The sequence below is a fragment of the Apostichopus japonicus genome, chromosome 17 (assembly GCF_037975245.1).
Source record: "Apostichopus japonicus isolate 1M-3 chromosome 17, ASM3797524v1, whole genome shotgun sequence".
Lineage (NCBI taxonomy): Eukaryota > Metazoa > Echinodermata > Holothuroidea > Aspidochirotida > Stichopodidae > Apostichopus > Apostichopus japonicus.
The window spans coordinates 10858674-10873755 of NC_092577.1; the positions used below are offsets into that span (position 1 = coordinate 10858674).

Below are 15082 nucleotides of genomic sequence, written 5' to 3' on the forward strand. Positions count from 1 at the left end.
ACGTTATAAGTCTGTTTGTTCTGTCTATGCTATTTTAAATGCTTTGCAAAATGGACACATTGCAATACAAAACCAAAGATGTATTGCAATCATTGTACACAGGTGCCATAGTATTTTTTTTTATAAGAGAAGTATTGCAGAACCGTCAACATTTCTAAACAACAAAAATTTGAACACGAAATTATTCCCTGAGAGGTCATAGGGATTGTTGCAAAATTTTGTCATAATTTGCCAAAAAGCGATGGAAGTTTGGAAAAATCACTTTTGAGTTGGTTAGCACCCACGGTACCATTTTTCAGGCATAGCAAAATCTGTTAGCCTTTTGGCTAGTAGTTCCGTCTGGATGCTGAATATTCCGTCAGGGAAGTGTAATATATATATATCTATATATATATATATATATATATATATTTGACATGGCTATTATTTAAATATTACATTAATGCATGAAGGTAGCTTGCAAACTCCATGAAACTACATCAAAGCTTTGCTGTCAGATTCTCAAAGTGATAATGTTGTCCACCAATATTCACAATTGGTGCAATTTATTGAGGGCTCTTCTGGAAAGCAGTGCTTCTGCACTGAGCAGGACTACCCTCATTAAAGATGACAATTATTAAAAAAAAAAAAAAAATTTGTGGAACGATTGTGTAAAATACTTTTAACCCTCGTTTTCATTATTATTCCCCCCCCCCCCTCCCCCGTATCTCAACTATAGCTGGTATAATGAAGCGTTCATTAAATGAAAGATAAACACCGACAAGAAAATTAAAAAATTCTACCTGGACACTTTTTAATTATGTTTCTCATCGAAACCACAATGCATTTTTGCAGTCTGGTTACTTTTGTTTCTGTTATGTTTTCAGTTGTTGTGTACCTCTTATTTCCTATGTTTTTTCCTTCTATTTCCCTTTCAGTTCATATTTTTGTTAATTTACCTCCTCTTTTGTTAATTTTTTTGTTGTAATTTTTCCACAACTCACAGGCGACAACCAGCTTGCAGTTGTCGAGTTTGGTGCCCTACCTCTCCTACTGCAAATAATGAGGAAGTGCTCCAAAGAAACCCTAGCGGCAGTGGTAGCAGCGCTGAGAAATCTGTCCATTCACAGACGAAATGAGGTCAGTCAGCTTTTCGGTAGTACATCCGATCTCCTTCACTTTAAGCTAAAACATTTATGGTTGGGTCTGAGTTCTCCTTTCAACAGTTCTTAACATTGCCCCGGAATTTTAGTCTGGAAAAAAAATTTGGCTAAAACTTTTTAAAAATGACTCCTTTTCTGAAAGATGTGGACCTCAAAATGATATTTTCTGACAACTCAAAGTACTTCATAGTCCAGAAGATAAAGTATGTTTAATAGGCAGGGAAGTACTTTGAGGTACTTTGAGTAGGAAGTACTTTGAGTGGACATACTGTGAGATACTTGGAGTAGGAAGTACTTTGAGTGGAAGTACTTTGAGATGTTTGGAGTAGGAAGTACTTTGAGTAGGAAGTACTTTTAGTGAAAGTACTTTGAGATACATTGAGTAGGAAGTACTTTGAGATACTTAGAGTAGGAAGTACTTTGAGATACTTTGAGATACTTTGAGTAGGAAGTACTTTGAGTAGGAAGTACTTTGATATACATAGACTAGGAAGTACTTTGAGATAATTTGAGTAGGACGTACTTTCAGAGAGGATGTAAAAACGATTGTTGAAGTTTTCAGCCGATTGGCCATTATTTGACTTGGCAATTACTGACGATCTTAATGCTGGCGTCACTCTGTCCCGAAGTTGACATCAGATGGACACACGATAAAGAAAATGTCAAATTCGGCTCTGATCGTAAAAACCTCGGGCCATTTGTGAGGGCATCTTAAGCCATCGTATGACCTCCGGTGGAGTTTTTCAGGCTCCGGCAGCAACTTCGTGAGTGGTGGCAAAATCTTTGGCATGCCAAAAAATTGCCCGAAGACCTTGCGAAGGTTCATTGTCGTGTTGAATTCGTGTGTCCATTTTGCCCTTTGTAAGGTCATCGTGAGGGCATCTTATCAAATCGTGTCATCTTCTTTTTTACTTCGTGTGATCATCGGGCATTTTCGCCTCACAAAGACAATACGAAGGAAACAAGAAGCTGCCCGATTGTCTTATGAAGGTAACACGAATACGTGAAGCCCTCGCAATGCCGTCGAGTAACCATCGTATTATAGTACGATGACATCGAGATGGGACCACGGTGTCGGCGAAGACAGCCGAATTTGTGAACCTCAAGCGTTTCCCAGGTGTCATGGTAACGTGGACATATAAAGGCCAGCCTCAAAAAATCTTCCTCAGTCAGTCCTAAGCAACTCTACAGAGTAGAGGCGTGTGTAACTCCCAAAGCTACAATCGCAATCACAACTAACCACAGTTCAGTTCCTGCAGAATGGCCTACTTTGGTGATGAGACAACCAGGAAAAAGAAAGCAGCAGCATTGCTTCTTTTGATGTACCTCAGAGAACATGATGAGCACTTCTTACAGGCCCAGCACCTCCTCTTACAATAACAAAGCATTATTTTATTTCACTTTGTCATTTCTTGCTATTTGCCTTTCTAGCATTCGACAATGTACTTATCAATACATCGTCGTGTATAGCCATCGTGTGGCCTTCGTGTGGCATTCGTGTGTCCTGCGGGTAAACTACTTAAATAGAAATGCACATCTTCGTGTTGCCTTCGTGCGTGGTTCGGGTGCCATCGTGTGACCTTCTGTAGGCATCGTACTTGCTTCGGCTGTTTATTGACTGTTGACCAAGTTCGGGGCCATCTTGGTGCGAAATTCAAAATTCCATATTCGTATGGCCATCTGGTGTCAATTTCGCGACAGTGTGACACCTGCATTAAAGAGAATCCTTTCTTGTAGCGCTTCTTAAGTACAATTCCTGCCTCTGATTTGTCTGCCGATCTAGCAGTCCTTTGAAAAAATCGGCTTGGGGCTATCACACACCTGCCTCCTCACCACCTCACCGATAAGAGGAGGCTTGTTCTTCCTTGGATAGGCTTGATATATGCCAATTTTCTGCCATAGATTTAGGATTTCAAAATGATTTTTCGTTGTTTTGAATGTTCTTTTAGATTCCGATTGTCCAAGAGGGCTTCATACCAGAATTGGGTAAAGTTCTGAGGGAACCGTATCTTTGGGACGCCCACTGTCACGCCGCCGGAACGCTGAGGAACCTTGCAGCAGGGAGCAAGACTAGGGTAATTAATATCTCAGATCAAAATTTAATTCTAAGCCATTTAACTTAATTTAATTTCTATTTCAAAAAAATGGTTTGGTGCCTGAATGATTCAAAAGATGCATTTTTTTTGGTTCTTTCTGGTTGCAGTTGATCCTGGAGCAAGATGGGTTAGACAGTTTGACAGCCGCTTTCGTAGATAGCACGGCACCGGTGTCCGTTCAGACCGAGGTTACAGCAGCCCTGGCAGTCATTGCTGGAAACAGTAAGCTTTTCTTGAATACAAACCCTCCTTGCCTCTTCCCACCCCACTGCCACTACCCTAATGTTGAAAATGCATTAGTGACTTTTACAGGTGTCTTTGGTACTGGCAGAGGATTTGGCAACAAAGTTCAGTTTGTCATATTTCTTACCACCCACCTCCCCTTCCCCTTTATAATGTTCTGCATTGACATAACCATACAACTTAATCTTCTTCCACTGGCCCCTAAGGGCACACCCATCCCTGTACCTCTATTGAAAAGGAAAGGTACTTTTGATATAAAGTTTGATCCTGACAGAAGAGTTTGGACATGATACGTGTTGGTTAATATCTTTTCTTTTTACTATTAATACTGTTGTTTCTTCTTTTTTGCTATTAATACTGTTGTTTCTTCTTCTTTGTTTAAACTTTCCCCCCGTTTCACGTTTACAGATGAAGCGAGGAAAAGGTTGTTGCAGCTAGGAAACGGCCGAATCTTTACTCGGTTGGTGAATCTAGCAGCTCAGTCGGCCAGTTCAGAAGTGCAATATAACAGTGCTGGTACAATAGGACAGTTAGTACAGTTAGGTAAGACTATATATAAAACTTACAGAAGAAACTGTTGATGTATTACTTATATCAAACAGAGAAATAACTGTGACATTACAGGTTATCTATTGCAAAGAGCCTGTGTATATGTAAATGTATTAAAGTTAAGATGGCCAGACGTTTCCAGTCTAGCAGGCTCTTCTCCAGGGAACGGAAGGCAGATATGGCAAAGCATGTTAAGTGCAATGTTCAGCAAAGACATAGAGTCAGATAATGACAGAATAATGGATAGAGATGTGAGAGGGTTGCTGGAGATAAACAGTGTAGGCTATCATAACAGAGAGAGAGAGAGATATAAATGGAGGTAAAGGAGTTAATGGGGAGTAGGGATTAAGAAGGAGATAATCAGTGTAGGGGAGACTAACATAAAGATAGGGAGAGAGTTAGTAATGGAGGCAAAGGGGTGAATGAGGAGAATGGATTAAGAATGAGATTGACAATGAAGAGGAGTGTTACAGAGAGAGAGAGTTAGTAATGGAGGTAAATGAGCGAATGGGGAGTAGGGATTAACAAGGAGAAAAACAGTGTACGGGAGAGTAACATAGAGAGAGAGAGAGTTAGTAATGGAGGCAGAGGAGGGAATTGGGAGTAGGGATTAAGAATGAGATTAACAGTTTAGGGGAGAGTAACAGAGAGAGTTAGTAATGGAGGTAAAAAGGAGTGAATAGGGGGTAGGGATTAAGAATGAGATTAACAGTGTAGGGGAGAGTAACAGAGAGAGAGAGTTAGTAATGGAGGCAAAGGAGTGAATTGGGAGTAGGGATTAAGAATGAGATTAACAGTTTAGGGGAGAGTAACAGAGAGAGTTAGTAATGGAGGTAAAAAGGAGTGAATAGGGGGAAGGGATTAAGAATGAGATTAACAGTGTAGGGGAGACTAACAAAAAGAGATAGATGGAGAGAGAGAGATTGATGGAGGTAATGGGGAGAATGGATTAAGAAGCCAGGATAATTCCTTATACCAGCTTGACAGCTTTCATTTTTAGTTTGTTTCTTACTCTTGAGCCAACCTGTAATAAATTATGTACGTCTGTTCCAAATCTTTATCTAACAGTGACATTGTTTATAAATCCCTTTTTTTTTCCCATATAAATTCTATTCTTCCTTTTGTTAACAAATTAGTGAGTGTGTTTACAACCCCTGTCGATGTGCCTCTGATATTAACGAGCGTGTGGAAAGGGAATCGTTAGGCCTTCTCTAACCTTTCTCTTTACAATTTTTTTCCACTCTGTCAGAAATTCCGTCTGAAGTTGTTGTCAGCAACCTCCCGTCCATTATGAAGTACCTGACAGTATTCTTGGAGTCGAAGGAGAAGAACTTTGCTCACATTTCTCTGTGGACGATTTTACAACTCCTTAAAGGTAAATTGACCGCATCTTTGCTTTCTAAATACTTCACCTGTCCGAAGTTGTCAGCTCGTTTTTTATGCTAACGACTAGAACAAACCGACCGCAGACTGTTACCTTGTCAATGGTACGGCTGAATTTCTCACGGAGTAATAACATGGCGATGTTTTTTGTTATTAATTCTCTGAAGTTTATCCAAAATGTTGCAATCGACTCTGTCTGTTAGTTAACCTTGACAGTTAACACCTCAATTCTGATATGCAAAGTTGGCTAGGCTCAATATATCCAATATGAAAAGTGTGGTAGGTCTTTTGATAGTGTCTGTTCAAAAGAAACCTGCTATGAAGATAATGCAGTAAAATTTTCATCAAACGTTCTATAATGCAAAACACAGTTTCTGTTAGGCATATATATATCACAGTGATGACACATGGAAAACATTAGACACGTTGCCTCGTCGATGTCTAAACTTGACTGAATGTTGCTAGAAGGGCACACAAGAAACCTTTCTGTTCAAACCTAGGGTTACCATATGTCCTAAACAATCAAGATTGTCCCTTAGACTAAATTGCCCCGATTTGCTACAGGTCTCTTTGACGATGAAAATCATCATTATTTTTACCACATTCAGAAAATAGAAAAAAAATTACACATTCAGGGTGCGTCACTATGAAAAGACCTACCACACTTTGCATTGTGGATATACTGAAGGTCTCTTTGACGTTGAAAATCATCATCGTTTTTACCACATTCAGAAAATAGAAAAAAAATTACACATTCAGGGTGCATCACTATGAAAAGACCTACCACACTTTGCATTGTGGATATATTGAGCCTAGCCTACTTTGCATATCAGAATTGATGCATGATACAGGCCTAATCGTTTTCAATACACCTGTATGATGGATGGGTGGCTGCATATCATCCCCACAAGTTTGCGAGGAAAAGCTGTGTAATGTTAGGGGCTACATTGTTGGAAGAAGCTCTGACCCTACAGATTATGTAGCCAGTTTTCGATATCTAGAGGGGACACCCTCCCCACCCCTATCCACCTCCCTCCTTAGACCCCTTCATCCAAGTTGTGCTTTCCCAATTTTCGAAGTAAAGAAACATGGTTACCATAGACCATAGTTCCAATTTGATGAAGTTTCAAATGACCACTCAACTGTTTTAATATGTGAGAGTGAAGTATTAATTTGTTGGCAAGTAGGAACCTAGGGTTCTTATATTTAAGTCCATATATGCAATCAATGCTCTTAGTGGCCTGTTTGATAAAGCGATGGTTCTTTATCATTATGAATACTTCTTACCCATAATTCCTTGTTTCTTCTTCTATCTAATCCTTTTCTCTTTTGCCTCAGATTCGTCTTTCAAGCAACGGTTTTCAGAAGGTCCTCTGAGACGTATCGTCCAGAATATATTCGAGGAACCCTCCACCTCACCTCAGATGAAGCAGTTAGCTCTAGATATTCTCCAAGCGACAGGGGAACCGATCAAGGGATAGATAAGACCTTCTCGGAGGATCACAAAGTATTAAAGATAAAAATTGTGTTTTTTCACCCGGTTCGTCGAGAAAAATAGATTTAGTCTAGATCCTCTTTCTGTCCCGACTGATAGTTTCAACCAGAATACGATTAGAATAACCTCAAAGACTTAAGTTGATCAGGAAAAGATAATGTCTCAAAGCAGATAACAAGCTTACATTAAGGTGCTAAGTGCTGCATTCCACCATATACTAAACAGCTCGGGGTCATTTTGTTGATCAAGTTTTTGATGAAGCAGCCAGTAGGCATGTGTTCTCATCTTTAAATCAGTAGCATCAGATGTTGCATCATTCAAACATCTGCATGATTCTCGAGATCAAATATGATCCGCAGCCCCCGGTTTGCGAACATCGTGAAGGCATCGCAAAAACGTTCGGAAAGGTGTGCCACATTGCAAAGGTTTACAACTCCTGAATCGGAGTCTACATGGACACAAATGTACCTGTGATAGTCTGTTGAAGATAGAGTACATTCACTGAAGCATCCACCTCAAGAGGAGGAAATTGGATAAAAGTATTCTGGTTTGCATTTCGTAACCAAATTCCACTTTTCAACAGATCAGCTCCTTACTCGTACGGTGCCTCGTACGACGTCAGTGAAATTTATTCTCTCTGTTGAAGAAAGGGTACATTTAATCCGTCGATATGATCAATAGATTTAGGCAATAATAGCTTCAGCCCCGATTCTCTTATGCAAAGTAGTAGGCTAAGCTGTAGGTAACAGTTGCTATGAAAAGATGTCACGTTAGTCTAGAATAAGGTATTAGACGAGGATCTTCAGTACCGAAAATTTCACAGCAATTCTCAAGATTTTTATTTGATCAACTCTTGGGGATAAATTATAATAGTACAATTGATAAACCAAATAGTTTCTATGCAAGTATAAACCATGAAGGAGGAGGGGAGTGGAAGAAGGTGAAGATGTAACCAGTTGGGAAGCAATTCTTCTGTAGCATTCTAAACCGCTATTTTGAGCAATGATCCTGGCAATGTTATGTTATTGCATTGAAAGATTTTCCGTAGCGCATGAATCTCTTACAGAGGTTAAAACGATTTGAGATGTAAATTGAGATGGTTTGAGGATAAAACAGGGGAAGGGGTGGAGTGGGGTGAGGTGGGGGATCGATCGGTCTCATGTTGTGTATTCAGGAGCCATTTTGTTTCAGTCTAGGATACAAAGTCGGTCAGAAGATGGGTCTTCGGGAGATATTGAAAGTTAGAGTAACATCTCTTGCTTTTATGGTTTTTGCATTATTGTTTTTAATTTTTTTAATTTATGTATTTTATTTATGATTTCTGACAGTTACTTAGGGCATATTGATAGATTTATGATAACCCCCTCCCCAACCCCCCTCCCGAAGAAAAAACAAGTGCAAATTCGTAGCTTTCGTTAGGGACGGGAAGGGGGAATTCGGACTGTGTTTTGTAGTGCTAGTCACTTCACAAACATTTTTTTTAAATGATTAAAGTTTTGAGATATGCCTTTGTTGCTTTTCACACTATTCCACAAACAACAGAATAGCATATTTTGAAGAACGGTCAAAATGGGTGACCATCCATGCATTGTGAGAAAACTCTAAATCTGGATTTGAAGAAAACTGTAAAAAAATACCACCTGAAAGTGATCTCTCTATGGCAAGATAGAAAAGTGAAATTTTATTCCTGTGTGTCAAAAAAAAAAAAGTTGTGACTTTTCACTAACCCCTTTCCCCCCTTTGCACCGAGTTTTGGGCATTGTTTTAAATGAGACCAGAGGGTATTATTTGGACTTCATAACAAAGAAGCTATGATGTGTTGCATAAAGAAATGATGTTGTTTTACTTTTTTAGAAGATCTGGAATTTCTCCCATTTAAATTGTATATTTATTTTACACTCTTTTTGTTTTCCTTTTGAAAAAAGAAAGAAATACTACTGAACTGATCAATTTTGCAAAATTTTGATTACATTTTTTTTTTCAGTTTTATTCATTGATAGAATAGATATTAACTTTCATAGAAACCCATTGTTGTTCAGATAATGAGATGTCCCAATTTTGTTGTTGATTTTGTTGGTAATTTTGTGAAATAAATGGGAAACAGCACCTAAACTTTTGATTTGGGATTGCTGAACACAAATTTACTTTATTCACTGTGTTGTTGAGCTTGAATTGTCTTCAAAGGAAATGAGAGAGATGAAAGTGACCATATTTGATCATTCTAGCATATCTGGAATTAATATCAATGGCAGCGTATCGTTCACTACCAGTTTTTTTTTTCTCCTGCGAAAAAGCCACGGCATGAAGATAGAATATCGTAAGGACCCACGAGGACCTGGCTGCCGAGACTGAATAAATTCGTCCGTTGCGTATCATTTTAAAACATTTCTAAGATAAGAGAGTTATTATCTTTCGTACAGGTTGTATTCTCAACCAAGTTTGAATTTTTTTTTTTTTCTATTTTAAAAAAAAATCTTTATTTCTGATGTTAACTTTAACCTATCAAAATTAAGTAAGAATTTTAAATTTTATGGAATCTATTTTTAAGTCGTCCCTTCATTTTTAGATTCCATAATAATGTATCAATTTTGTTTGAATGGTTTTCATCCCCTTGTCAACGAGCAAAAATATCATATTTGAAAAGTGGAATTTGAAAAAAAAATTGTCGTCTATTTTTGAGCTAAAGGTATATTTCTCATGTTTTGGTGCATTTTTACTTGGTGTTTTACATTTTTTTTTTGCATTTCATTAATTTAATTTTGCTTTATTATTTTTGTGTGCTTTGAACTTTGGTTTATAGTGTTATAGGTTTGTGCTGCACATCATTGTCTTTCAGTCATTCAAAACCGTTTTGTTTTTTTGTTATGTTTTTTATTTGCTTGTTCGGTTTTTTCTTTTTGTTTTCTGTTGGTTATACTTCATTTTTTTCTACGTTTCCACTCTTTAAAAGTATTTGGAAATTTTTCTCGTCGGTTAAATGAGTTAGCACCACCAATTTTGTTTTTGCAGTCTTCTAGTTTCTGATTCATTCTTGAAAGACAAAAGTATGAATATGTTACCCAATCACAGGATATGATTACTGACCTAAGATCAAGTGAGGTCACATGTGCATAAAATGAACACAATGAGGAATAAACAAATGTTATTTGTTTGAATAACTGTTTTCATTGTATCGTTATGTTTTAATACCTAGTTAGACAAATACATACCAAAGAAACGGAAAGAAATTTCAGTCAAATGTCAAACTTTTACTCTTGTAGTGAAGTCAGAAAATTTCCCCTCCCTCATTTGTCACCCACAGTGAACCACAGTTTTCCCACAATTCATTTCTTGTGATGATATAAATGGTCATAATGTAACACAGTCCCTTTAAATTATAAATGGTAACAGCTAACCTATAATTCACTGCAATGGAGCTATTATTTGAATCCAACAACAATTATAAATAAAAATAATAATAAAAAAATGACAATAAAAGAGAAAAACGGAAAAAGACGCAGGATATGGTGTTAATTTGTTTGATGGTAAACTATCACATGTTTTTGAATTAAAAGAAAAAAAAACGTATTCAGGTTTTGTAAAGATATAACGTGTTGTTTTATACTTTTAGGACGAATCACGTATATTTTGTAAACCAATTAATTTTTTTCAGTGTCTTAATTAAAGAGATGAATTCATTAGATGCAGGTTAAGTTTGTAATCTTGTTATAGATATGTTAGTGTGGAGAGTTTGTGAAGGATGTTAGAATATTGGTTGATCCCCGCCCCCCCTACCCCCACTCCCCCTCCTCATTCCTAGCTGGTGTAGATTGTGTCAATAACTTTTACATCTCAGAGTTTGACTGTCTCATTGCTTCCCATACCCCCTTCACTGTTCCCCTTATCAGGAGTCTGCTCTTTAAAATATTTTACTAATTTCGATTTGTTTTTTGTAAACACGAATTTCTCGTCATTCCAAAATTTGCGTAGCATTTTGTTCATTACTGTACTTGTTATTGGTTTTTCATCTCTTTCAGAAGGAAAACAAAAACAGCATTTGCATGAGTGTAGAAATTTTATAATAATGATTTAATATCGTCCCAGTAAGAATTGTATTTTGATAGGTTAGTTGTTGTATTTTTGGGATATATACCATTAACCCACCGTCCATTTTGTTCTCAACTCCTCACCCCAGCCCATTCCCCATCCCCCCCCCCCCCTCTTTATGACAGTGATCAAGCGTTTACGCGCGCGTGTCTGTGTTGAATATTTCATGCTGTATCACCCATTATAGCTAGTTAACTGTACAAGAATCCCATGTAAAATAATTTTAAAAAGAAACAAATTAAAAATAGATGGATTGATGGAAAAATAGATTGAAAAAAAGATGGATTGAAATTATTGATAAGATATCAAAGTTGTTCGATAGGCGGCATTACCCAAGTTCTAACGCAAATCAAGTTTGAATAGCTTGTATAGGTTACGGGTATACAATCCGTGCGTCAGCTTGTGTATCATGATGTTGTATAATCCACTGCACTGGTCGTTGATTCACACCAATGTTCTTGACTCCGGGATTTACTAGGGACCGATAACAAATTTAGACGAGATTTATATATTATTGCATTAAAATATGATTACCTCATCGTTACGTCACCGCCAGTAAAGTAAACTTCAATAAAACATGGCGGGAACATTTGGTTTTTTGAAACAGTTTTAGGTGTATTTCTGCAAGATGTGCGAGGTTGTTTCTGTATACGGTGGCCCATAAGGGACATTTAGTAAAGTAAGTTAATAGCATACTTCGTCGAATGTTCGGCTATTTATCTCGAAATTTCGACTTCGAAATATATAGTCTAACTTCAGACTTACAAATTTCTATTTCTTATGCCATATCTGTTTCCACCAACTATCGGCTGCAGGGAATTTGAGCAAACGATATTACATCTGCAAAATTTCGTACCGATGTAAAAATTGTTTTCATTCTTAGATTTTATGGTTTTAACCTAACCGTTCTTCAGTACATTCGTTGTGTACATAGGTAAGAAAAAAAACAAGGCAGAGTCTATATTTTAAGAAAACATGTTCATGTAATTTGTGTGTTCCAGTAATCAGAAATATCCGTGACGAAAACTGATATTTTTTTCTTTAGTTTTCTTTTTGTGTTTCTGCTTATGTAATTTTTGTAAATCTGCTTTGCTAGAAAGCCCGAAATGGCACTTCTATAAAAGTAGATTTTCGAGTTGATTTTGGTAAAATTTCTCATAAATCGTAAGATAAAATAAAAATCCAACTACACTTAATTCATACACTCATACTTGACTTTGTTTAAAAAAAATCTTTGTTGTGCTGGCTGGTGTCCGCGCCGTGTGAGAGGTCCTACGAAGTTTTCCCCTCACCTATGAGAAATTTTGGTAAGGGGGCGGGAGAGAGGGGGGGGGGGGCTCGAGCTACATTCATACTTATTCAGTAATGGTAACAACAAAGGACCAAACATCGTTTTCTATATAAAATAGACTAGTTTTTCACACTTATACGGTATAACGGTTAATCGGTATACGATATAAAACCGCATCGGGCAACTGAGATGGAATCGCTCAAGGAGCGATGTCTTGCCGATGCCGCACGGTTTACAGTATCGTACAGTTTTAAGTATCGTTTTACACAAAAATCAGCCTGCCAACCTGTCTTTCACGAAAATAAGGAGATTTGCAATTTGCTATCTTAGATAAGAGAGATAAGGACATGAACATAGTAGAAAGAATTAGGTAAAATCCAGCTAAAACACGATAGCGAAATAAACATAACATAAAAACAGTATGGGGTTGTAACAGGCCATAGTTATAAATCACAAAGAAAGTAGATAACATAATGTTGGAAACAACGTAATGCTTTGAGACTGTCACACGGGCATCTGCAGCCTCGAGACTGTTACAAGGGCATAAGCAGCTTTGAAACTCACAAGGGCATCAGCAGCTTTGAGACTGTCACAACGGCATCGGCAGCTTTGAGACTGTCACAAGGGCATAGGCAGCTTTGAGACTCACAAGGGCATAATCAGCCTTGAGACTGTCACTAGGGCATTAGCAGCTTTGAGACTCACAAGGGCATAGGCAGCTTTGAGACTGTCACAAGGGCATCTGCAGCCTCGAGACTGTTACAAGGGCATAAGCAGCTTTGAAACTCACAAGGGCATCAGCAGCTTTGAGACTGTCACAACGGCATCGGCAGCTTTGAGACTGTCACAAGGGCATAGGCAGCTTTGAGACTCACAAGGGCATAATCAGCCTTGAGACTGTCACTAGGGCATTAGCAGCTTTGAGACTCACAAGGGCATAGGCAGCTTTGAGACTGTCACAAGGGCACAAGCAGCATTGAGACTACTACAAGGGCATAAGTAGCCTTGTTACTCACAAGGGCACAAGCAGCTTTGAGACTGTCACAAAGGCACAAGCATTTCATACAATTATTTCCCGAAACATGAAGCTTGAATAGTCTCTACGTTCCAACGCATGCGCAAAAGTTTGCGTGCGTCCCATTGCTGTCACAATTTAGTAAAAAAAAGGGGGGGGGGAGGGTGAGGGGAAATCGTATCTTTCTGGGAGATTAGCGCTTTAAGTCGGGAGAGCGTGATACCTGCCTTAAAAAAAATCGTGCGACTGCCTACAAAGCCGGGAAAGTTGGCAATTCTGCCGAATTGCCAAAATGCCACCAAAAGGTACGTTAAAGGTACGAGCAAAATGATAGGCTTCTAGAAGGGTATTGGTGATGAGAGAATTTGTAGTTTAGGGGCCACCAATGGGGGAAGATCGCTGGTAGGGGTCCAGTCAGGCCCGTAGCGAGGAACTTGCCAAGGGAGGGGCGAAGCCATAGGCAAACTATCTAAGCGTGCCGCCACCATAAGTTGGCGCGAAGCGTACAAGAAAATTTTGGCCAAAAATGCCTCCCAGATCGCTGGAAATGGCACTTCCCAGGTCGTTTAAGTTGCATCTAAGCATTTTCTATTTTGAAATTACTAGCGATATCGTAAAAAAAAAGTTCAAGGGGGGGGGGCGGTCGTCCCCTTCGCCCCCCCCTTGGCTACGCGCCTGGGTCCAGTGGTAATTTTTTTTTTTAAACGCTGGCTGCATGTCGTCGTCTTATCATGTCATGCATCCATCATCTTCTTATTAGCTTCATCTACTACTATGTACAATCCGTTTTATTTATGACGCGTACGGTAAAAGAAGTATTTCCCCCTTTTAGATCAATGTGGACAAGACTGCACATGCATGTATGCAGTTAAATAACCGCCTCTAATTGGGTGCATGCCGTTGTAAGCGGCAACCCCTTCTGCCATATAAATTTGCACAGTCATGCCGAATCGCCGTTGACTGTGAACTTGCAAACACAGGTGGCGGCGGTAAGTGTTAACGTATATAGTAGAATGTGTTGGAGTGGCGCTATATCATTTCCATCATTCAAATTTTACTACATTTGTGTTGTGTAAGCTTCTATGTTGTTCGTATGTTGTTAAATGTGTAAAGCCATTCGAATACAGTCTTGTTTTTGAGGGGGGGGGGGAGGGAGACGCCCATGCCTACCCCATTCCCACCTGATCTTCGAATTATATTCCTTTATTCTCAGAATGCTTTGCATTTCTCGTGTCATTAATATATGTAAATTGCTAGCACGATATGTTACTCCTGAATGGTAAAATTAATTATTAAAAGGTTTCGTTTTCCCACCAGCCAACCAATAAATAGCTAAATAATTCATGTTTCTTTTTAACACTTGTTGTCGAATTTCTATAAAAAAAAACATTAAAAAAATTATAATTCAGACGTATAGAGAAAATTTGGCATTTCCTTTTGCAACTCGAAATACGGCCGCTGTTCATACTATTGAATAATTGAGGATCACGGTTTTCTGATGAAGGGAGTACAGTTCGTTCACTGCCTCGCATAGGCTATGTTACCGTTATACTTATACTAGCTTATTGAAGGAAAACTGAGTCAGCGTCATTTTAAACTTCAGTTAAAGGAGGAGGATTGCCTTACAAAGTCGGTGTCGCTATGGCAACAACATTCATCACGCAGGATGTAAGGTATGACTTGAGTGATAAAGATACAAACAGAACAATTATGGATACTTTGTTGTATAAAAAAATCGTTGTAACTGAGTTGCATGTTTCAAGTTGAACGATTAACTTGGAG

The 15082-nt window shown here is 38.4% G+C and overlaps 1 protein-coding gene across 3 annotated transcripts in view; it reads left to right on the forward strand.

Annotated features, from left to right (window-relative positions):
- LOC139985236 (uncharacterized) overlaps positions 1-12204 on the forward strand; it is a 64069-nt gene extending 51865 nt beyond the window's left edge. For all 3 annotated transcript variants that reach the window (XM_071999504.1, XM_071999506.1, XM_071999505.1), the window contains exons 9-14: positions 986-1119; positions 3092-3217; positions 3346-3460; positions 3890-4024; positions 5280-5405; positions 6752-12204. In XM_071999504.1, the coding sequence (XP_071855605.1) occupies positions 986-1119; positions 3092-3217; positions 3346-3460; positions 3890-4024; positions 5280-5405; positions 6752-6894 (779 nt within the window). In that variant the 3' untranslated portion in view covers positions 6895-12204. The remainder of the gene's footprint in view (positions 1-985; positions 1120-3091; positions 3218-3345; positions 3461-3889; positions 4025-5279; positions 5406-6751) is intronic.
- Positions 12205-15082: the final 2878 nt, after the last annotated feature.